Source organism: Marmota flaviventris, chromosome 19, assembly GCF_047511675.1.
Source record: "Marmota flaviventris isolate mMarFla1 chromosome 19, mMarFla1.hap1, whole genome shotgun sequence".
NCBI lineage: Eukaryota > Metazoa > Chordata > Mammalia > Rodentia > Sciuridae > Marmota > Marmota flaviventris.
The window spans coordinates 15,740,854-15,765,622 of NC_092516.1; the positions used below are offsets into that span (position 1 = coordinate 15,740,854).

At 44.5% G+C, this 24,769-nt stretch overlaps 1 protein-coding gene across 1 annotated transcript in view; it reads left to right on the forward strand.

The window, feature by feature from the left end:
* The window catches only part of Otoa (otoancorin), a 72,236-nt gene that overhangs the window by 5,424 nt on the left and 42,043 nt on the right, over positions 1 to 24,769 (forward strand). Inside the window, exons 3-13 of the mRNA XM_071605770.1 lie at positions 3,671 to 3,699; positions 3,792 to 3,822; positions 3,943 to 3,970; positions 5,593 to 5,680; positions 8,649 to 8,780; positions 12,357 to 12,592; positions 14,945 to 15,048; positions 18,532 to 18,632; positions 20,641 to 20,780; positions 22,042 to 22,165; positions 24,544 to 24,759. Coding sequence (XP_071461871.1) covers positions 3,671 to 3,699; positions 3,792 to 3,822; positions 3,943 to 3,970; positions 5,593 to 5,680; positions 8,649 to 8,780; positions 12,357 to 12,592; positions 14,945 to 15,048; positions 18,532 to 18,632; positions 20,641 to 20,780; positions 22,042 to 22,165; positions 24,544 to 24,759 — 1,229 coding nt within the window. The remainder of the gene's footprint in view (positions 1 to 3,670; positions 3,700 to 3,791; positions 3,823 to 3,942; positions 3,971 to 5,592; positions 5,681 to 8,648; positions 8,781 to 12,356; positions 12,593 to 14,944; positions 15,049 to 18,531; positions 18,633 to 20,640; positions 20,781 to 22,041; positions 22,166 to 24,543; positions 24,760 to 24,769) is intronic.

A 24,769-nucleotide genomic window follows, 5' to 3' on the forward strand; every position in this document is an offset into this window, starting at 1 on the left:
CCTCCCTGTTTTCTCTTTCTCTGATGCCGTCATCTCTTTCTGACATAATAGAGTCATTTGATTATCTATTTATTTCCTGCTCACCCCATCGGGGACTTAGTTTTGCAAACTGCTGTATCCTTGGAGTCTAGAAAAGTGCCGGCCGCGCAGTGCCATGCAATAAATATTTGATGAGTGAGCGCGTGGAATAATTACACGGATATAAATACGTATTACAGTTGTGCTTCGTGCTATAGAAGAGAAGCACTGGCTTTTTATTCTGGCTAATTGTCTTGGCCTCGAGGATTCAGGGAAAAGCTTCATCGGAGCTTTGAGGTGTGTAATGAGTTGAGATTAGTCAGGCAAAGAGGGAGAGGCAGAGTCTTCCCAGAGGACCTTGATCTGGGGAGAAGTAGCATCTTAGAGGGACAGAAAGATGCCCTGAGCAGGAGTCTGGGGGAGTGAAGGGTAAGCAGGTGGGTGATAAGGTCATTGAAAAAAAAATGGGGGCTCTATCCTGAGGGTAAAAGGAAGGAGGGTGACATAAATAGATTTGAATTTTGAAAACAGCAATCTGGCTTATTTGAAAAAAAAACCCACACCTAAAGCTTACTTTGAGTAAGGCTCTGTTGTAAGTGACTTCGTATTATTAACTCATTTTATCTTCATAGGACGTTATGATGTGGGTACTATTATTAACCTCCTTTTACAGATGGGGAAATTGAAGCACAGAGAGGTTAAGCAACTTTCTCAACATGACCCAGCTAGTAAGTGGATTCAAACCTGGTGGTCTGGCTCCATAGTTCATTCTTTTTTCCCTTTCACTCTGTTTCTCTCTCCCTCCATGCTAGAGCTGAACCCAGGACCTTCTGTATAACAGGCAAGCACGCTTCCATTGAGCAACACCCCCAGCCCCTTTCTTTTCTGATATCAGCTTCTGTGAGGTATAATTGGCACATGATCAAAAGCACTGATTTAAGCATATAGTTCAATGAGATTTAATGAATGTTGGTATCTGTGTAATTCCCACCACAATCAAAATATAGAAATTTTCATAAGCCCCAATAGTTCCCTTATGCCCTTTTGCCATAAACTCCTGCCTCCATGCCCTAGGAACACCCCAGGAACATCCCAGGAACACCTTTGTTTTCTGTGATTGCAGATTATTTTGCCTGAGACTTTCCCGAACATGAAATCATGAAATATGTTCTTTTGGGACGGGCTCAGCATAGGGTTTTAATGATCATTTATATTGTTGCCAATATCCCTATTCCTTTTCCTATGTATATAATATGCTTTTCCCCTTTGGTTGCTTAGAATTGAAACTGAATTGCTTATATTTGAAATACTTATAGTTTTTACAGAACGTTACAAAAACCATATATACGAGGAAGTTCTATGTACCCTTCACCCCATGTCCCCCAGTGGTTACATCTTATGTAGTGTAAGGAAGTATATAAGTATATACTACAGTACAGTGTCAACTCCAGGAAGCCAACATGGCGTTTCGGCCTTCTCTGAGGCCTGTTCTTGAGGCCCAACGTATTTGGAGATTTTCCCACTCAGTGCCGTGTGTGTTCTAAGGATTGTTTTGCCCATTGGTGGTTTTGGTCCTCTAGTCTCAGGTGGTTTCTTGTGTGTAGACAGATCAATATTCAGCCAAAGACTCAAGGGACCCTTCTTCAGGCCTCCAGAACTTTCTCTCTGTGCACCTCTCTCCTTGTGGAGGATTCTTGCCTGTGAATCTAGCTGCCGTGGTTTCCCTGAACTCCTGCTTTGCCTCCTCGGCTCAGTGAGACTTCCAGGCTGTTTGCATCCCCCTCTTATGTGGTCTGAGGACCCCAGGCAAGGACAGGGCTCTGCTTTGTTTCCTGTCTCTTGAGGATCCCCGTATTGTGCCACCTGCTGGCCAATGTGTGAGAACCTTTGTGTCACATATTTTTGGTTGGTTTTCTAATTCTTCAAGGCAAGGTTATTTATCCACTGCCAATCACTCCATCATAGTTGGACTCAAAATTCTAACTAATTCCTTTTGCACTGCCCATTGGTATCCCATTGAGTGAAGATTCCATCTTTAACCTTTCTCCTGTTGTTGGATATCTGAGTTGTTTCCAATTTTTGACTACAAATGAATGAAGCCAAACAGATCTTTGTTTGGACATGTTTTCATTTCTCTTGAATTATTAGGAAGGGAATTCCTTGATCATACAGTATGGAATATTTAATTTTATAAGACACCACCAGTTTCTCGTATCAGCAATTTATGAGCGTTCCTGTTGCTCCATCCCATTCTCAACACTTGATATTGTCAATCTTAATTATCAGTCATCCTGAGTCTGTAGTGGCCTTATTTAGGTTTAATGCACATGTTCTTGTGAACAAATGCAATGATAACCTTTTGCGTGCTTTCTTGGACAGTTATTTGTCTATTTTTAAAGAAGTTTAACTTTATATCTTTTTCTCATTTGTTGATTTTTCTTCTTGTTCTTTAATTGTAAGAGTTTTAAAAAAAATATGTTCTGGATATAAATCCCATGGGAGATATAAGTATGCTTTTATCCACTTCTCTTCCCTGGAATCAATGATATGGGGAGTGGTGGTAAGAATGTAACCAGACCCTTGTCACCAAGGAGAGATGACTGTGTCTTAGACTGGGATAGGGGTTCAAGTGGAGCAAAATAGTCGGAAAGTTTTAAATTATTAAAAAAAGCACTTCAAGGGATTCTGAGTCTACTTGTTTCCTTTCCTCTTCTGAATGTTCTTAAATATATTTAAAAAAGAAACAAACAAACCTTGTTATGATTTGGATAGGAGATGTCCCCTAAAAGCTCATGTGTGAGACAATGCAAGAATTTTCAGAGGTGAAGTGATTGGGTTATGTGACCCTTAACCTAACTAGCGGATTAATCCACTAATGTGGACTCACTGGGTGGTATCTGTCGGCAATCATAGGGTGAGGCTGGAGGAAGTAGGTGGCTGGGGCGTGCCTTTGGGGTTTATATTTTGTCCCTGGTGAATGGAGCTCTCTCTCTCTCTCCCCCTTCCTTCCTGATTGCCTTGTCCTGAGCTGCTTTCCTCCTCCACACTTTTCCGCCATGATTTTTCTGCCTCACCTTGGGCCCAGATCAATGGAGTTGGCCATCTGTGGACTGAGACCTCTGAGACCAGGAGCCCCCAAATGAACTTTTCTTCCTCTAAGATTGTTCTTGTCGGGTCTCTTGGTCACAGTGACCCAAAGCTGACTACAACAGACCTCCATCTTCTCTGCTTGTGTTCAGTAGAGGAAGAGGCCTCTGGAACCCAGGATGTCCTCCCTCCTCCTGGTCCTTTTTCTGATTCGTGGAGTGGCAAGTGAGCCGGGTGAGTCTGGAGGGAGGAATCACCTTCTGGGCTTCCGTGCATCTTGGGGAACATAGTGGGACAGACCCGCTTAGGTACATGATGCCTTAAGGTGTTTTGGGGGGTGATTTTGTGTGCGTGCATGTGTGTGTGTGTGAGTGTGTGTGTAAGATCCTCAGGTTTTTCAAACCAGTTTTTTTTTTTTTTTCCCACACTGGGCAGAGATATAATTAAAATTCAATAAAAATTTCCTTCACGCCTGGTCCCCCCCCCCTCTTCTCCTACCCTATATTTATATTTTTGAAGGTCATGCAATTCAATTCTGGTTACACATTCAATGGCTTTCTTACAGATCTGCATCCATTGTTGCAAAAGATGGCGGTGAGTGTTCCATTTTCTTTTAATCCAAATCCCCTCTCCTGGAACTGTCAACTTTTGAATGTTCTACTTGATGTTATCTCTTTGCCTTTTAGGAGGAGATAATAGAGGGAAGCTATCTGAATGGTAATGTCCCCATACCCGTCTCCCAATTGCCGTCTTCTGAGAATTTCAAACGGAATGTGGCTGTGATCTCTCTGGAAAGATTCCTTTTAAAGTTGTCTTTTCGTTTTATTCCCATTGTAGCATTGCTGGATCTCATACAGTTTCAAAGGTAACCTGCCCTAGCGGGGAGGGAAAGGGATGGAATTGATTTTTTTAAAAATAATAATTCCTAGAGGAAGTCTCTTCATGGTCAAACGTGATGCGTGCTCTTTGCAAAAACTGTCAGCCAATGCACGAGTGTTTTAAACTCGACACTCTTGTCCCACAAACATTTGTTCCTCCTCCTCTGCTGTAGCGTTAAAGACCCAGACTTTATGGAGTGCTTTTGAGGTAGTGGGTGCTGTTCCAAGTGCTGGTGCCTAGAAACACATCTGTCCTCACAGTGCCCTGTGAGGCACATCTGGACACAATAATGAAACCCAGGCCCAGGGAGGGTGAATAAGGCCACACAGCTGGGAAGTGGCAGAGATGGATGTGACCCCAGCATCTGGCTCCAGGCCATTCCCTTCACTGTATGCCCTAAATACTGGGGACATGGGACAGGGAGCCAGAGGGTTCAGTTGAAAGGTGAAAATGAACAAATGATTTTCATAGGACGACTACTTGGATGGAGAAGAAATGGCGGGCCCAAGTCAGGCACACCCAATAGAGTCAAAGTGAATGATCCCCCGTAAACATTCTTCTCTCTAAGACAACTACAATCCATGATCCTGGATATATTCTCTCAGGCTAAAATTTTAATTAATTGATTGATTGATGAATTTATCTATCTATCCGTTCATCTATTTATCTGTAACAAAAATGGGATTATTGCTGGGTGCAGTGGCTCACGCCTGTAATCTCAGTGGTTTGGGAGGCTGAGGCAGGAGGATCGAAGGTTCAAAGCCAGCCTCAGAAAAAGTGAGGTGCTAGGCAACTAAGTGAGACCCTGTCTCTAAATAAAATACAAAACAGGGTTGGGGATGTGGCTCAGTGGGTGAGTGCTTCTGAGTTCAATCCTTGGTACAAAAAAAAAAAAAAAGGGATTATAAAAGGCTATCGTTGGGCCTATGGGCATAGCTCAGTAGTAGAGCTACAGAGTTCTGGTCTCCACCCCCAGCACCAAAGCAACCAACACCACCACAAAAAAAGTCTAACTGTGAGCATTTATTATGGGTGAGGTGCTCTTTTAAGCACTTTACATACATGAACAAATTTAATCCTCACAATTGTTAGCCATATTTCATAGAAAGGGAATGGGAGGCTCACAGATATTCAACACGTTGCCTAAGGCTGCACAACTAAGTACTGGAGCCCAGGATGCAAATCCACGCTTGGGGCCTGTGTGCTCAACTCTGCTATTGTAGCCTTGGATGCTGGGGTGTGTGTGGGGGTGTGTGCACCCAGCCTCTGCTTTTTAAACTTAATGTAGGAAGGAATCGCTCCAAGTCACTCTATGCAGACTGTAATCTATTTAAGTGAATTGTCATGGGAATTAGAATATTGCATCCAGCTCAGAACTTGACAATCACCATTGAGACACTAGGACCCCAGGAGATTCCCAGGACTGGAAACTCTGCTATCACCATGCAGATTAAAGCATCTCCAACTTCCAAGCACAAAGTTGATAGCATCCCTGGCTGGTTCCCACCATGCTCTCTGAGTGCCTGTCCCCCATGCACATGGCTGGTGCAGAGCTGCTTGTAGGGGGACCTGTCACTTTGATTTTCTCCCATCCGTCTTTGACCAAAGCTCCCATGCGTGGACTGCAGACCTGTCCCACAGAGTGCTGGCCTATCTGAATTCACGGAATGTTGCCTTCACCATCCCCAGCCTGCAGGTGAGTATCTGAGTCCCATCTTTATGCTCTGCTCTCAGTGCTCACTGCTTGCAAACTCAGGGGCCAGGAAAGTTGGAGAACTGGGCCATATGTCAAGACAGTCTTTGCTTCCACAAGAAGAGTGTTCTGTCCAGTTTTTCTTGAAGCATAACACAAGCTCGTTTGTCTTGCTTTCATCTTCTCACCTTTGGCGACAATGTGGTATATTAGGGTATAGGCTAAGTAAGCTTCTATAACAAGCTGACCCCAAGTTACAGCAGCTCAAACAATTTTAGTTTCTTTCTTTATAACATATTGAGTTTATTTCTCCAGAGTTAAGTGGGAAATTTAGAGAGGAGGGGTTACTCTTTTTCAAAAGACCACTCAAGACCCCAAGATCTTTTTGTCTTTTTGGTTGGTCACCCCCTAAGAAGTGGTTGCCCCCATGGTTGAAATACCTTCCCCCACCAGGGAAGAGGGATCGAAAGAGAAAGTGAAGGGTGAGCATCTTCTTGTCTAAGGATGTGACTTGCAAGTTGTACAATTCCTTCTGTTTCTACTGTATTGGCTCAGATGCCATAGTCACATCTTCCTGCAAAGAAGCCATACACCCAGTTAAATCTTGAGGTATTCTATGATAAGAAGAATATGGAAATGTATTAGTCAGCTTTCCATTACTATAACAAAATACCTGAACCTGGGAACTTTATAAAGAGAAGAAGTCTGCTTTACTCAATTTGAGGCTTAAAGTCCAAACAGCATGGTGTCGACTCTTGCAAGGGCTCCTTTGCCTGTGTCACCTCATGGTGGATGGCACCACCATGACAGAAACAGGTATGAGAGGGAGAGATCACATGGCAAGACAAGAAGCCTTGATTCAGGAATTAGGGTCACTCCTTTATAATAAACCTCTCATTAGGACTAATGAGGGTCCCTTGAAAATGACATCAGTTTTTTTTTCTGAGGATAGTGCCCCAATGACCTGCTCTAAACTCTACCTCTTACTCCAGTGGGAAAAAAGCATCCAGCACATAAATAATTGGGGGGCAAACCACTGCAGGGAGAATGGATATTTGGGTTATAATTATCAGTGTTCCAATCAGGGTTCCAAGAAATAGTCTTCTTCTCTTTTGAGTCTACCATCTCGAAAGCAGCCAACACAAGCATGTTGATAGAAGCAGTGGATATTTGCCTTGGGGAGCAATAGGGAACGGTGGAGACTGTGGAGAACCGGACAGAATGGCATGAGTGTTAGTGTGGCGTGTTGGGTCTTCACCGTTGCACTGTGGATAGCACACCCTTGAGGAAGTATTCTTTCAGTATTCCCAAACGATTTCCCAGTTTAGCAAAGAAATCATTCCCATCATTGGCCAACAAATAAAGAAGTTCCTTTTATTTTATTTACGTTTTAAGAAAAACGAAAATGTCCATCAACTACACCCAGAGAGTAGGTTGTGAACCATTGGCTCCTCCCACGTGACATCTGCTTTTGTCAGACATGGCCACTAAACAGAAATCCTGCTTCCTTCCTTTCTCTCTGGTAGTGAGGTGCATCACGAGGTGCATCTGTTTGACCCTAATGCATGGGTGCATCGCTTTTCTTTCCATGTACACATTCATTGATTCACTCAGCACCGACTTAGCATCCTCTTTCTGCCAGTCTCTGTTTTAGACACTGGGAGCTCAGTGGAGATGAGACAGTCATGTTACCCCCCAATGTGGGGCCTCCATTCTAGGGGGAGAGATGCTAAGTCAATCACTATTCAGTTCATTCCAGACAGAAAAGAGCAGGGGGCACTAACTCGTGCTAGGTACTGTTGAAAACACTGTACACGCTACCTAATCCTCTTCACAGCCCTACGTGGTAAGTCCTGCCATGGTCTCTATTTTCCAGATAGAAAACTGAGGCCCGGAGGTAGTGTTGCAAACACAGGATGTTCAGTTAAATTTGAATTTCTGATTAATAATGAGTAATTTTTAAATTATGAGTGTAGCCTATGCAATTTTTGAGATAAACCTACACTAAATTTTTTTTTTCTCTTTATCTGAAATTTAAATTTAACTCAGCATTCTCTGTTTTTCCCTGCAATCCTAATTACCTAGTGTATCCCAGGCCTTATGACAAGAAGGTGTCAAGGTGGAGATTTGCACATGGGTTGTGGGGGTTCAGGTCAAGGTTTTGTCCACATCACACATACTGCCCTTCCTAGAGTACGTCTGTTTAAAGAGATTTAGAAAGTAATTCTCCAGATTGCATAGGAAATGTCTTTCAGGAGAAACTGGTGGCCTCTCTCCTTGCCCTGCAGGGGACACCATGGATGTTTGTTCACCGCCTGGATTTTGCCCAGTGCTGCTGCTGGCCTAGGTTTGGGCAGCAGTGCATCTAGGGATACTCACCTTTCTGCACAGAGACCAGCTGCTCTGGACTCCAAACCTCCATCACCTGCAGGGACCAGGCAGGCCAGGGAGTGGGGAAATAAGGCTGGCAGGACCTGTGGCGAGTGAGCAGCTGCCGGGGGCCTGCTCTTGATCACCAATATTTGCATTTTCCAAGAGAAATTGGAAACCTGGATTTTGTGAGAAATTGCCCGACTTTTTTTTTTTTGGTACTGAGGATTGAACCCTGGGGTGCTTAACCCCAGAGCCACATCCCCAGCCCTTTTTATTTTTTATTGTGAGGCTTAGGGTTAAGTTGCTTAGGGTCTGGATAAGTTGCTGAGGCTCACTTTGGACTTAGATCCTCCTGCCTCAGCCTCCCAAACCACTGGGATCACAGGCCTGCGCCACAGCATCCAGCTTTTCTGACTTTTTGATGTTTGCGGATATTGAAAAATTTTGGAGCTGGACAAACCAAACCCATCAGTCGGTGGTCGGCTTGAGGACTTCGTAGGGAATCCGGGGGAACAGGCTGGGTTCTTGGCCATGGTGCTGACCAGGCGCTCCTGTCTGTCTGTCCTCACCGACTTTCCCCCTCACTCTTCGTGTCCAGGCAGCTGTGGAAAACCATCTGGAGCAGTGTTTGTACCGGCCCCAGAAGCTCCTACAGGACCTGAGGAAGACTGACGCCCAGCAGTTCCGGACCGCCATGAAATGCCTCTTAGAAGACAAGAGGGATCACCTGGTGAGTCATCTTTGGGGGAAGTAGAAGTCCTGGGCCATTGTGATTGGTTGAGCTGAATGAAACTGAGCTGACCCGGGTCTGGGCCACCTTTATTTCTTCCTCCCTCCTTCTGCCCCCTCCAGCCTGCTGGGGGCTTTAGGACCTAGGTCTTCCCACTTACTTTCTTCCTATGAAGAGTGTTATAATTTGTATTCTTGTGCACGCTAAGAAATGAGGGGGTACTTCTCATCGTTTGGCTTGATAATCATCTATGAAGAATGGCTACAGAGATGGACGTAGAGAGGGAACGCTGTCCCTGTCCTTCCGCAGCTTTTGGTCTCTGGAGCAAAGACAAAAAGCAGAAACGTAATTTCCACAAAGTGAGGTTAGGGATCTGTGGGCATCACAGAGTGTCCTTTGGATCCCCAAAGATGACCTGTAGAGTTTTCTTTGTTGGAGACAATTTATTGTGGAGCAGTGTTTCTCAAAAGGAGTTGAACCATTTAAATATTTTTTAAGGGTGCCTGCTATAATTTTAAAGTAAATTTTTTATTGATTTAAAAAAATAAATGACAGCAGAATGCATTACAATTCTTATTACACATATAGAGCACAACTTTTCATATCTCTGGTTGTATACAAAGTATATTCACACCAATTCGTGTCTTCATACATGTACTTTGGATAATGATGTCCATCACATTCCACCATCATTTCTAACCCATGCCCCTTCCCTTTCCCTCCCACCCCTCTGCCCTATCTAGAGTTCATCTATTCCTCCCATGCTCCCACTCCCTACCCCACTATGAGTACTCTCCTTATATCAGAGAAAACATTCAGCATTTGTTTTTTGGGGATTGGCTAACTTCACTTAGCATTATCTTCTCCAACGCCATCCATTTACCTGCAAATGCCATGATTTTATTCTCTTTTATTGCTGAGTAATAGTCCATTGTGTGTATATTTTTTTATCCATTTATCTACTGAAGGGCATCTAGGTTGGTTCCACAGTTGAGCTATTGTGAATTGTGCTGCTATCAACATTGATGTGGCTGCGTCCCTGTAGAATGCTGTTTTTAAGTTCTTTGGGTATAGACCAAGGAGAGGGATAGCTGGGTCAAATGGTGGTTCCATTCCCAGTTTTCCAAGGAACCTCCATACTGCTTTCCATATTGGCTGCACCAATTTGAATCCCTTATCTATTTAGTGGTGCTAGAGAATGTCCGAGGGCCTCAAGCAGGCTAGGTAACTGTTCTACCATGGAGCTCCGGCTCCAACCCCTAATCACACACTGTTACAATATCTCTTATTAAAATGTGTTGGATACATCAAACCAGTTTGGTAGGAATGTAATATTTCCTTTAGAAATGAATTTAAGCTTAAAAAAATTCCTTATAAAGGAAAATACAAAGTATACCACAATAAAGGCACCCTTGGGTGGCGGTCTATGAAAACGGTATTGCTTAAAGTTCACTGAGAGATTCTAGGTGGGAGGCATCATTCTAATGGGAGTGACCAGCAAACTTTCTGTCAGGGACCCGCTAGGAAATATTTAAGGCTTTGCAGGAAAAACAAGCTCTGTCACTATTACTCAGCTCCGCCACTGAGGAGTGAAAGAAGCTATGAGAAATGAAGCTATTAGAAGTGACTGTAGACATGTCCCGTGAAAATTATCCACAGAAACAAATGGTGGGCTAATAGCGGCCTATGGGACAAATAACTTGCTGACCATCGCTCTAAGGGTTTGACATGCAGGGACTCATTGACTCCCCTCCAGGGCCCTCTGAAATAAGGTTATAGGAATCTTACCATTGTAATATTCAGATGAGGAAACTGTGGCTTGGAGAGGGTGAACAGTCTCAAAAGACACAGCTTAGAAATAGCAAATCAGAGCTTGAAACCTGGGCTCCTAGTTCCAGCTGTGAGCCTTTCTGGCACTTAGAGAAGAACAAATTACAAAGGATTAAAAAGGAGGCAAAACATTGATCAAAATGTAAAATACAGACACACTTGGCGGATAGTAATTTATGTTTTTTTGACACGTTCGATAACATGATTTAGCAGCCCGTTTAATAACTTCTGTAATTTTGTGTTGAGTGTAAGCTGTGGCTTTGCTGCCTACATTCATCCCCGAAGGAAGTGCCACGTGTCAGTTTTGTGTGGAAATGAAGCTGCAGTTTCCCCCTCAGTGTCCACAGATGCCCTGAATTCCAACCCCAGGCCCTTGCTTCAGAACCACTAAGTGTCTGGGGCCCCTGTAATCCCAGTGGTTCAGGAGGCTGAGAGGCAGGGGGATCACCAAGTTCAAAGCCGGCCTCAGCAACTTAGGGACGCCCTGCGCTACTCAGCGAGAACCTGGCTCAAAACAAAATCACCGCGAAGTACACCGTCATTCAGTCACCACAGCAAATGACTGAAACTAGGAAGCAGTCAATCAAGGTTCTAGTGTGGGTTTGTGCTCCAAGACACAGTTCAGATCCCAGCTCTGGGGACTGGTGCATATTCTCTGTTTTGCTTTTGTCACCTGTGACACTGAGGTAGGAACCGCCTATGGAACACTGGCAGAGTGTTCACAGCTCCTAGGCATTTTGCACATTCATTTTCTTGCTCAGGTCTTACACAGAATCTAAGCAACGGTGTTGATTTTGCAGAGAAGGAAACAGATTTTTTTTTTTTAAAGGTAAGCAATTTACTCAAGGAAAAATGTTGGGGCCCTGGGATGTTGACCTGGGAATGCCTCAATCGGGGACCTTTGATGCTTATTCCGTAGGAACAGAATTCAATAAGGTGATGCCCATTTGCTCCAAGCTTGGCACAGTGCCTGGCGCGCGGTCGGTGGTCAGCAAATGGTGGCTAGTTTTGGAGGGGGTGAAGGACAGAGGGATCCCTCAGATTGGAAGGAAACCTTATCCTCATTCCTGAGTTCTGTGGTGGAAAGCGTTTGTCCGTGCATTTGGATAGACGGCTTGTCAGTGTCTTCTAGGTCCTGGGCACTCCACTAGACACATGACCTTGGCCTCAAGGTCTTTCCTGGCTCAGCCTTGGATACACATAAGGATCATATGCCAGAGCTCCGCTCCTGACCAAGTAAATCAGACTGTAGGTAGTGGTGCTGGGAACCAGAGCTTTTAAGTCTCCCTGGTGATTCTGAACCCTGGGCTTGGAGGGAAGAGAGGCTCACAGCATCTTTAATGCATCAAAGAGTTTGGTTCAAGATGCTCCAGGAGCACCCAGTGGAGGGAGAGCTGACTTGAAGTAGGAAGTCAGAGGAGATCAGAGGAGACTTCGCCAAGGAGGTGACAACCGAACTCAATCTTAAAGGATGAGCTGCATTTTGCTGGGAGAAGGGGGCAGGGGATTCCAACTAGACTGAGGGCCTGAGGTGTGACAATCATGCTGCATCTGGAGAGCGATAAGTCACCTAGGGCAGGTGAAGGAGGTGACGCCCTTGATTTTGTTGGGTAGGTGATGGAAGGTTCTAGAAGTTTCCACATAGCGGCATGAAGTCACCCCACTGCCACAGTGTGTGGTCCTTCCTGGGGCTTCTGAGTCAAGAGGGCATCTCTCAAGACAGCTCTGCTTCTCTCCTTGCTTTAGGACCTGGGGGACGTCGTCATCGATGTAGGAGCAATTCGGGAACAAGCTCTGCAGAGCCCTGGTGTGAACCGCACCCTGTTTCTGGTCACGCTGGAGCGGTGTTTCCAGGTGTTGAACTCCCTGGAGTGCGTGGAGATCCTGGGAAGGGTGCTGAGGGGGTCCTCAGGCAGATTTCTCCAGCCAGACGTCACAGAGAGGCTGCCCCGGCACCTGCGTGAGGACACCTTTAAGAACCTGTGAGTGCTTCCTCCCACCCTCTCACCTGCCTGAGAGTCCCAGGAGGTAACACCTGGCAGAGGGGAGAAGACAGGTGGACACAGGTTGATATGTGCCTTCCGAGCAGAGGCTTAAAAATCCGAGGAGTTGAGAGATGCTCTGATTAAAACTGTCTCTGAAATTTCAGCCATCCGGGTTCTGACCCGCAACCTTTGCTTGAACCATGATTCACTTTGTGTTTTTCTTTATAAGGACTCATCTTTATTACTTGAAATATTTATTTTAAAAGTAAGTTTGATATTATTACCGTAAATGGGAATCTGGCATCCTTTGTCTTAGGTGATCATCAAGAGGGATAAGGATGAAAGCAACGTGTCACCCAATCCCAGCCACCTGTGTTGCTCTCCTGAGTGTCTGAGGCGGTGTGAATTGCTATCACAGAACTGCTGTCCATTGGGGGGCTCAAACACCAAATAGCGATTTTTTTACAGTTCTGGAGACTAGGAAGTTCACGTTCAAGGTATTGGCAGATCTGGTGTCACATGAGGGGTTCTGGTTCATAGAAGGCATTTTTCTTGCTGTGTCCTCATATGACAGAAGGGGCAAGGAAGCTCTTTGGAGTCTCCTTTAAAAGGGCACTAACCGCATTCATGGGGGCTCCACCTTGTGACCCTGAGATGACCCCATGGGATCTGACTTCATCTGAACTTCGCCTGGTCTCCTGAACCGCAATCCTCCTCTTCCCACTCTATCCTCTTTCCCTTATGAGGATTATTTTCATCCCCCTCTTTCAGACAAGGAAACTGAGGCCCAATGACTTGCTCTAGGTCAGACTAATAGGGAAGGAGACAGCATTTTTGCAAATGGACAATCATCTTCTCAAATAATATTTACCATTTTTAAAAAGAAACTTGTCTTCCCCCTGCCCATGTTTTTTCACCTTCTCTCGCTGGCATTAGGGGAAGAAGGAAAATAAAAATCTATGGAGAAGACATTTATTTGGGTTTAGGGGACAGTTTGCCTGTTTACATATAAAATGGCTGGAGAAGTGATGGGGATAAAATTTAAGCTTAGAAAATGTTGGCGAATTGGTGGTTTGGTGAGTTGATAAACTGGTGGTGCAGAAGAGAAGCTTCTAGGACATGGAGATCCAGCGGTTTTGCAGATTGGGCAGGAGGAACGGTCAGTGCCAAATGCTGTGAAAGGTTAAATCCTATTTGGCCAAACGGGACCTCTGGGCATGGTGAGAAGGAGGCCATTGGTGACTTGGGCCACGGCGGGGATGTGGTACTGGAGGAACCAGATTACAACATGACCCAGAAGCTTCACACCCAGCAGGAGGTCTTTAATCCAAATGTCAGAGGATGATGAGTGTCAAAGATGACGTGGAGAAGTCAGATCCTGACACACTACTGGTGCAGCTGCTTTGGGAATGATCCAGAGACTCAAGAGGCTAAACAGAAGGGCCCAGGATGTAGCTCAGTGATAGAGCACGTGCATAGCCTGTAAGAGGTCCTGGATGCACTTCCCAGCATGCACGTGCATGCACACACACACACACACACACACACACAAGCTAACCAGTGCCATCTACCCACTACCCACCAATCCCATGCCTGGCTATGCACCCAAGAGACCAGACAGAATGCCTATGACATATGTCCATTCAAAAATTTGCATAGGAATGTTTATTAATAAAAGACAATATCCATAAAAGACAAAGTTGTTGGAAACAACCTAAATGTCCATCAACTGATGAATGGATGAGGGAGATGTGGTGTATTTATTCATACAATGGAATATTATTTGGTCCTAAAAAGGAATGAAAGACCAACATACTCCAACCTTGAAAAAACATGGTGCCAAGTGCAAAAAGCCAGAGACCCAATACTGTGTATTGTTGGCTTCTGTTTATGTGAAAGACTCAGAGCAAATCTATAGAGACAAGACGTAGATTAGTGCTGTCTAAGAGCTGGGGAGATTGGGAGATGAGGGGTGTTAGCTAAGGTTATGGAATTTCTTTTTGAGGTGCTTAAAATGTTCTAAAATGGATTGTGGTGATGGCTTCACAACTCAGGATGTCCTGAAAACCATGGAACAGAATACTTCAAGTGGACAAATTATAGTGTATGTAAATAATGTCTCAGCAAAGCTGTAACAGCAGCCAAGGCACCAGGAGGTGAGGAAGCGGAGGCAGTGTGCACAGGCCACTCTTTGGATGGTGTGACACCTAAAGGAGCAAACGGCTACAGTTTAGTCAAAGAGTGGGAGGGCCTCATCACGTGACAGCTTTGGGCACGTTTGCAGTTTTGATTCTCCGTTCACCCTCCACCTGCTTGGTACTAACGGATGCCTGTGTTTGTGCCACTTAGCTCTGCCGTGTTCAGAGATCTCTATGACCAAACCTCGGCTCATGCACAGAGGGCGCTGTATTCCTGGATGACTGGGATTCTGCAGACGTCCGCCAACACCACTGGTGAGCTTGTGCTTGTGTGGGTGGGTCGCCGGTGGGGAGTCTGTCCTCCAAAGAGGCACTTCACCTCTGAAAGAGGGGCTCGATTTCACTGCCCCTGTGGTCTCCACCACCCTCCCCGCAACTTCTAGAGAGGGTTTAGTGAGGCTTAAGGTTAAAACTCAGCTGGTCCTTATCAACACGCTCTTGACATGTACAGGATGTATCTGTATCTTAAAACCAATGGTGTGTCCTAATATTTTAATGACAGAGTTGATGAGAACCTTTAGAATGGGGTTACAAGTTCAAAAATCTGTGTAAAAATGTCTATATTTAAAGTGAGATATGATTTTTTTTTTGTTATGAAATCTAGGCAATAGTTGGCCATGGTGGCTCATGCCTATAATCCCAGCTACTCGGGAGGCTGAGGCAGGAGGATTGAAAGTTTGAGGCCAGCCTGGGCAACATTGTGTGACCCTGTCTCAAAGTAGAATTAAAAGGGCTGGAGGTGTAGTTCTGCAGTAGAGCACCCCTGGGTACAATCCGCAGTACTGCCAAAAAAAAAAAAAAAAAAAGAAATCTAATCAAGTCAATAAGGCACAGATTTAGTTTTCTGACCTTCCTGGCAACCCAAGTGGAAATATGTCAGGATTATTTACCCGCATTGTATTTATTAGAAGCCTATTTATGTCCTAAGTAGTCAAACTCAGAGTCAGGCATTGGAACAGTGGTAGAGTTTCAGTTCTGCAAGATGCATGAAGTTCTGGATATGGGTGGTGATATTGGGTATACACTGGACCTGCACCCCTGGTTCTCTGCATTTGTGGGTTCAACCAACTGTGCATGGAAACTATTTGAAAAAAAAATGTGTCTGTATTGAACATGTTCAGATGTTTTTCTTTTATCCCCTGAACAATATGATGTAACAACTATTTCTCTAACACTTATATTGTATTAAATATTATAAATAATCTAGCAATGATTTTCAGTATTCAGGGAGGAGGTGTGGGGGTTACCTGCAAACTATGCCATTTTACATAAGGGACTAGAGTAGCCAAGGATTTGATATCTGTAGTGGGTCCTGCACCCAAACTCCTATGCATACTGAAGAATGACTTATTTAGTATCACTGAGCTGGACAATTAAAATGCGTATGATGGCAAAATTTATATTATGTGTATTTTATCACAATTGAAAAAAAGATGTAGAGGAGAATGTTTATGTAGGTTAACTTCTCAGCTTCAAGTTGGTAAATGTCGTCATGTCAGGACTGACTATAAATAGTATTAATTTTTTTTTGTGGGGGGAGGGTATAGAGGATTGAACCAAGGGCCATTCAACCAGCCCTATTTTGTACTTCATTTTAGAGACAGGGTCTCACTGAGTTGCTTAGTGCCTCATTTTTGCTGAGGCTGGCTTTGAACTCATGATCCTCCTGCCTCAGCCTTCTGAGCTGCTGTGATTACAGGTGTGCACCACTGCACCCAGCTCAGCATTAATTTTTAAATGTTCAAAAAAGAGCCTACTATGTATTGGCAGCTGAGGATATAGAATAAAATAAGACAAAATGTTTGCTTTCTGAATTCATCCTTTTATTGTGGAAGGATAGTCAGAGAAAAATTTTTAAAGAAGGAGGGAAAGGTGGGAGGGAGATCGAAAGAGAAAGAATGAAAGAGAGAGAGAGGAGACAGAAACGAGGAAGGGTTATTACTTTAGGCTAGAACAGACCTTGGCAAATGCTTTCTGTCAAGGTCATTTAAAAAGTGAGTAAATATTTTATGCTTTGTGAGCCCATAACCTCTGACACTACATTTCCATATCAGCCACAGAGGTAGGTGAATGGGCAAGGCTGTGTCCCATGGAAACTTTATTTCTGGATGCTAGAATCTGAAATTCATGATTTTCACCTTTCACCAAACATGAGTCTTCTTTTCTTGGCTTTGAGGTTGTGTAAAATTAAATTGTGCTCTGGGGGTGACCCATGGGCTGTAGTTGGCCAATCCCTGGACTAAGGGATCAAGGAAGACCTCTCAGGAGTGATCAAGAGGAGGAGATGGAATCAGTCATGTGAGGTTCTGCAGAGAGGGCATTCCAAGCTGAGGGACCAGCACATGCAAAGGCCCTGGGGTGGGAATGAGCAAGGGGTGTTGGGGAACCATAAAGGAAGCCATGGGGTTGGAGCCAAGGAATGCAAATCAATCCTTTTCCTGGAATTAATCTCTGAGATTTGTGTGTAAGGAGTATTAGTAACATAATAACAATAATAACTCCAGCCTCCAGGAATCTGAATCTCACACTGAGAGAATCACTCAATCTCTAAACCTCCCTAAGACTTTATTGCCAGAGTTTAGGGACAGATTTTCCTTCTAGAATTCCTATATGCTAAATTTCATTTTTTAGAATATATATATATTTTAATTGTAGATAGACAGAATAACTTTATTTTATTTATTTATATGTGGTGCTGAGGATGGAACCCAGGCCCTTACACGTGTTAGGCGAGCACTCTACTCAGCCACAACCTTAGCCCGGTAAACTTCACTTTTTAAAAAAATATTTTTAATTGTAGATGAACACAATACCTTTAATTAATTATTTTTTAAATTTTTATGTGGTGCTGAGGATCGAACCCAGTGCCTCACAGGTGTGAGGCAAGCACTCTGCCACTGAGCTACAGCCCCGGCCCAAATTTCATTATCGATCTACAGTGAATTAAAGTTCATTCTATTTGGACCTCGAAAATTTTTTTCTCATGAAGGTCCCGAGCTAACTGGAAATACTTTGGCTATTAAAGATGTCCCCAGATGAAACTGACCAAATTATATTATGCCCAAGTATGAATTTATCACAATGAATCCCACTATGATGTACAATTACAATGCACCAATAAAGAATTAATAAAAAATAGAATATCTCAAGCTTGGGGATCATTCATCTGCAGAAGTATAGTTCATGCTTAATCACAGCTGGCAAATGAAGAAACTCAGCTTGGTTGTTGGTGAAATTTATGGTTCCTCCCCAGTTATCTATCCTCTGAGGCCACCTTTTTATTCAGTAGCCAAGTCAGATGTCCAGAGTCCCCTGTACTCTATACATCTCTGATTCCAGGGTCAAGGGAGACACATAATGTTCTCCTGAACGAGTCTGTGCAAAAGCTGACTTCTCCATCTCATTTGGACATGAGTCACCACCCACATTCCCTGAAACAGCTCTTAGTGACGGATGCACATGCTCTCCTTTCTTTCCCCCAAACGCCACCAATACAATTTGCTGTGTGGAAAAGTCTTATACTGAAAGACTGGGAACAATGGCGGCCAACCTCCAGCTCTGAGACCCAGGTCTGTGTGTAGCATAGTGTCTCATGGGTAAGCTTTTAATAAATGGTCGTTGAATGGATGAGTGAACTCAAAAAGGAGGTCCTGATGTCCAAGATGCCGTTGACCATCACATACCAGTGGGAAGACTTTTATATAAGTATTTACTTATTCATTCATTCATTTTTTGTAGATGACTCTGTTTCCTGGGTCAGTGCAGAAAACTTATGGATTTTGGGCAGATACATGGTTCACCTATCATTTGAGGAAATTATGAAGATTAGTCCTATAGAGGTAAGCTGGAAAAGTATATTTATAAGTCCCCATTACTAATCCACCTCGGGTAAGGTGTGTGCTAAACTTCCAGGGTTCAGCCAGCCAGTCGAGGTGCTCTAGAAAGTGTCCACCTGCCTCTGTCCAATTTGTCTCTAGCTTCTAAAGAAAACTCTTGGAACAAGGCCTCCGGTGGAGGCAGTAGGATTGTGTGCTTCTATAGAAGGGTAATGAGAGAAAAAAAAAAAAAAAACAGCACAGAATTAAGACCCCTTTGATGTGAACCATGATGAAGGAAGGGGAACGTTGGCTGTGCACCAAGGACATTTGAGGGCATTTTTGAACTCAAAAGGCCAAGGACAATAGCTATCAAGTTTCCAATCCTTGGACGCATGAATGCAAGACCAAGCAACATGGATTAATAGCTATTTCTATTTATAGTGACTTCTAGTAATATCCCTTTAGCATGAGCAGTGACTGAGTTTTATAGAGTGGATTTTTTATATAAAAATATAGTGGAGAAATGTCCATGTCTGGGGTCACTTAACTCAGTCATCAACCTGTCTCCTTCTGATATTGACTCAATGACATGAAAACCCCTTGGGGAATCTTGACTCTAGGATGCAACCTCCCAAGAATGTCGTCCATGCAAAGGCCTTCCTTCATAAAGACTTTGGAGCCTGTCTAAAAAAAAAAAAATTTTTTTTTTGGTACTGGGGTTTGAACCCAGGGGTGCTTTACCACTGAGCTATTCCCCCAGCTAGTTTTATTTTTTTACTTTAAGACTTTTTTTTCTTATATTTTAAGTTGCTCATGGCTTCACTAGTTGCTGAGGCTGGCCTGGAACTTGCGATCCTCCTGCCTCAGCCTCCTGAGTCACTGAGATTACAGGTGTGCCCCATGGCCTGGCCTATTATTGTTTCTTAAACCATCAGTGACGTGACTTTCTACTGGCTATTCAGAGAAGAGTTTGTATCAAATGAGTGGCTCATTCAAAGACCAGCTAACCCAACAATATCTGCTTATTGTGAAGCCAGCTGCAGAATTAAATTCCTCTTTTTTACCTAGGAGGCTGGGAGTATTTCAAACACCTCCCAATTTTTATAACCCTCTGTCCTAGGATTAACCCCTTGGGCCCCCATTTACTCTCCCAGCATTGAGAGATTTTTCTAGAAGTAGACTGAGGTTTAATTCTTAGAAATCCGAGCTCTTTGAGGGAATTTCCAAGGTCAGGCATCCACTGAAACTTTTCATTATCTAAAAGTATAGAGAAGAAAGGAGAAGGCACGGGCCATCCACACTAAGAGGGAATTTTATATGGGCCGAGAGCAGAGTCCACAAGGGAGGGACAACTTTATGAGCCTCTTTAAACACAATGAGACTGCATCAAAATAGAGAATGAGAAATCCATTAGAAACACCAGGAAAAAAGATCTGAACCCTATGGTCGTAGAACATTCAAGAGCACCTTTGGAAATGTAGGCAAAAAGGGAACGAGAATACAGATAATCCGAAAACTATATTTAATAAAGTCGAATATATACGATGCGCCATATTCTGTGTCTTACAAAGAGAACACACATTCTTTTTTCTGTCACCCGAAGTCCACCTATAAACTCGCTCACCTGTTACAAAATCTTGATTTCTCAAAGCAGAAAAATTTGTGGACCATCTTCTCTGACCTTAAAACCAATCAAGGAATCAATGTGTCAAGATTAGCTTACAAAGTTCAGCTGCCGGAATGTTAAAGGAATCATTCTTAAATAACACTTGGATTGAGGAGGAAATCAAAGCAGCAGTTATAGACCATGAAGAAATCAGGAGAGGACTGGGGATGTAGCGCAGGGTCAGAGCACTTGCTAGCATGCAAGGTGCCGGGGGTTTGATTACCTGCATTGCGGGGGGGAAGGGGGAAAGAAATTGATGACAAATGTCAGCTGCCAATGGTGGTGTACCCACCATCTGAGATGGGGCACAGTGCACTGGGCCCTTCCACGTTCCTCACTGATCTTCCCGTCTCTGTCCACCAGATTGGGCTGTTCATCAGCTATGACAATGCCACCAAGCAGCTGGACACAGTCTATGACATCACCCCTGAGCTGGCCCAGGCATTTCTGCAGAGAATCAGCTCCTCCGGCTTTGACGTGAGGAACGTCTCGACCATCCACAGGCAAGGGGCGTGGGTGCTGGGCCCTCTGAGCTTTCTCCCAAGACACAATCTTCTTTTCTCATAGTTAAGCTAAACTTTTTTTCTCAACACACGTCCAAATCCTTTCCCTGGGTCTGGCTGCTTTCCTGTACCCATGTCCGATTGTCAGTCTCTCTGGGAGGGTGGAGCCAGGTTGATGGCGATCAGCCAGGTGCTCTGGCCTTGCTGAGTGGATAGTCTTCCTATGAACCCCAAAGGCATTCATTAATGAAAGAGAACTCAGTATCCACCAGGACTGCTTGTCATTTGCTATACCTCTTCTTTAACTTTCACATTCATCCTCGTTCATTCCATTCATCATATTTATCTTGATGTGCTATGATGAACAAAGCAAGTCTCTCATTTATTAAAAGTTCAATGAGGCATCCTGTACAGTAGTACAGAGTGTACACTGCCCAACTGTATGCAGCAGCCTTACAGAGAAGTGAAATAACTTACAGGAGATCAAATATCTGATTAGAATATGGCTTCTAACTTCAGTTGGCCTGAATGTATGCTCTTAACCGTGGATAGGTTTTTCTTTGTGTGTGGGGGGGTTACCAGGGATCGAAGGGGTCCTCAACCACTGAGCCACATCCCCAGCCCTGTTTTGTATTTTATTTAGAGACAGGGTCTCACTGAGTTGCTTAGTGTCTTGCTTTTGCTGAGGCTGGCTTTGAACTCACGATCCTCCTGCCTCAGCCTCCTGAGCCACTGGGATGACAGATGTGTGCCACCTTGCCAGGCACCACTGGATGTTTTGCTCCCAGTTAGACCAGGATTGAATCCTTCTGCCCTAGACTATTCTGCCTGCTGGTTTTTCTTTCTTTTTCTTCTGAAATCTTTGCATCATCCAGGTAAGTAAATAAGGATTTTGGAAGCAGACTCTCCTTCTGGGTGGATGAACCCCGTATGTCCGTGTGGAAAGCAGGCAGTTCTCGGTGGCTAGTTCAGGAGGTGAGATGACTTAGTTGGATGGATCTAGATAGAAGTCCCCAGCTCCCCTATTTGCCTTGGGCAAGTCACTTAATCTGAGTCTCAGTTTGCCCATCTATGGGATGGGACTGATGAGGACTCCTACCTGTAGGACTGTTGCAATAGATGACTCAGGTAAAGGCTCAGTCCAACACCTGGTGAGCAGTAGCTGCCGGGATCCTGACCCTTTTGGTTTGGACTGGGGTGGGTGTGGCGGCAGCCCCCCAGCTCTGAGCCCTCTGCTAGTATCCCTCATCTTCTCACGCAGGTTGGGGCTGCTGGTTTGTTTCTACGATGACCTGGAGCTGCTGGACGCCGCCCTGGCCCAAGTCCTCCTTCACCAGATGATCAAGTGCAGCCACCTGCGGGGCTTCCAGGCTGCAGTTCAGAAGGTGCCGGTGGGATGCAAGGCCCTGGGGCTTCTGCCTCAGTTTTACCAGCCAGAGGAATGGGGAGAACAGCCTTGCCTGGTCTTGGAGAGAACACTGGTAGTGTTGTTAACCAGGATCTAAACCCAGCCACTCAAATGGTGTCTCACGTCCTGGGATGAGTGTAACATGGGAGACAGTGACATTAAACAGCCTAGGGAAGAACCTTGGAAAGATGGAAATTCAATCAGAGCAGCCACATCCGGCCTGCATGAGCTTCAAGATCACCTGGGGATCTTCAATGCAGATCCTGGTTCAGGAGGTCTGGGGCGGGGCCTGTGTTTCCAACCAACTTCAGGTGCAAGAGCTACTGGAATGGTTCTTGATGAGTATCAGCCTCTCCAGGCCCACCCCCGAGACTCTGAGGTTACCGGCCTGGGACGGGGGTGGTTTCAAAACTCTGCGGGTGATTCCAACCCAGCCAGGATCAAGAACCCTGGGTGGTGGGGTTTTAGTTATTGAGCTCCTACACCAGGCTCAGGACAAATTAGCAAGTGAGGGTGGGTTTGTTTCCTCTCTGCTCATCTCTCTCTCTTCTTTCATCCATTCAGATCTCAATCTCTTCACTTCCTTTGGTCCTTTCCAATTTTTGTTATTGAAAAGATGGCATGGAAATAATGTTAAAGACATGTTTATCAAGTCATCAATAATTTTACATAGCAGTTTTTCACACATGATCCTTTTGAAATCTCCAATCCCACTTTTTTTGGTAGTATTAGGGACTGAACCCAGGGGTGCTCTACCACAGAGCTACATCCCCAACCCTTTATATATGTATTTTTAAAATTTGTGACAGGGTCTTGCTAAATTGCCCCAGGCGGGCCTTGAAATTGTGATCTTCTGCCTCAGCCTCCTGAGTTGCTGGGATTACAGGTGTGGGTGTCTGCGCCCCGCCCCAATCACAGTGGACAGGTCACATTAGATTATCAGTCTTGGTCAATGCATACTTTTCAAGGAAAAGAAATCCTCAAGCAAACTCCAACAAAAATAAGAATCAATGTATTTTATATCCACAGGGATAATTGTGGCAGCCCTGAACAAAAAGAAAGTCAAATACATTTAGATATGGAGGAACACTTTGGGATCACTTAACTCTGTAGTTCTCAAACTTGAGGGTGCATCAGAATTAGTGGGCAGGCTTGTTAAAGTAAGGTTGCTGGGCCCCATGCCCAGAGTCTGATTTGGCAGGTCTGGGATGGAACTTATTCCTAATAAGTTCCCCCGTGCTGCTGCGGCTGGCCAAGGACCACACTTAGAGAACCACTTCTAGGGAAGGGGGACCTGCTAAAATTGAGAGAAGCCAGGCACAGCCACGGAGGGTCCTTCTACTTCACTCTTCTGCCCCCCAGTGGCCATTTTAATATTGCATGGACCAGTCTCGTGCACCTGTTGGAAATGGACATATTGTAATAAATTCTGGTGTTAAAATCTGCACGGCTCTCATTTTCTGGCACGGAGGTTTTGCTACAGTTGGCGAGTTTCCTTACCAGAAGCAATTGAGACACACATACGACTATAACTAGGCAGGCATATTGCAATAATATAATTATTAAAATGATCATAGACATGTACAAAGATGTACAAGATATAATTTTAAGTGAAAAACATACAACAGAAAATTATACTTCTGTTCATATTATAGCTCTGTAAAAACTCCATGCTGTCTTTATAAAGGCACAGGGAGACTTGGAAGGATATACACCCAACTACTAATCATAGTTTCTCACCTTTCTTTCTTTTTCTGGTGCTGAGGATTGAACCCAGAGCCTTGTGTTCTTTGTACAAGTGCTCTACCACTGAGCCACTGGGTCACTCCAGCCCCAGACTTATTTTTAAGAGGTAGGATTTTTTAGACCACTAGAACTTTCTTGTACTGTTGAGAATTATTTGGACACAGATTATATATCATCATGAAAAAGGCCCCAGATAGTTTACAAAAGAAAAACAGCCATATATATATATATATATATGGACACAGAGTTCAAGGTCAGAAAAGGAAAATAAAATCTACAAGAACGCAGTGGAATTGTAAGGGAGCAAAATTCCTTTCTGCTATGCTTTCAGGTTGATTTACTGACACATTAACATTCAAATGAAGCCCAATTTGAATTTCCAGCATGAAAGCCACTGCCTGTGGAGGTGGGGGGGGGGGTGCTGTGTCACTGGACAAGGCAGGAGTCTCTTTTCCTCCTGGTCTCTGGTACAGAGGCTTAGATGGGGCAGGATGGGGGATGGATGAGGCTTAGATGGGGCAGGATGGACTCTGTATGCCCAGGACACAGTCAGAGGGAGACACTGCCCTGCTTGATGTCCATGCTCATTTCAGACTGCTCTCCTTCTAGCTCAAAGCTGACCTCCTGGGTATTGCCACCGAGAACCGGACCCTCAACGAGACCCTGGGCTCTTTGTCGGATGCGGTCGTGGGTTTGACCTGCAGCCAGCTGGAATCCCTCTCCCCGGAGGCCGTGCACAGTGCCATCGCCACCCTCAACCAGGTCTCAGGCTGGGCCAAGAGCCAGGTCATCATCTTGTCTGCCAAATACTCAGCCCATGAAAAGGTGAGCTGGA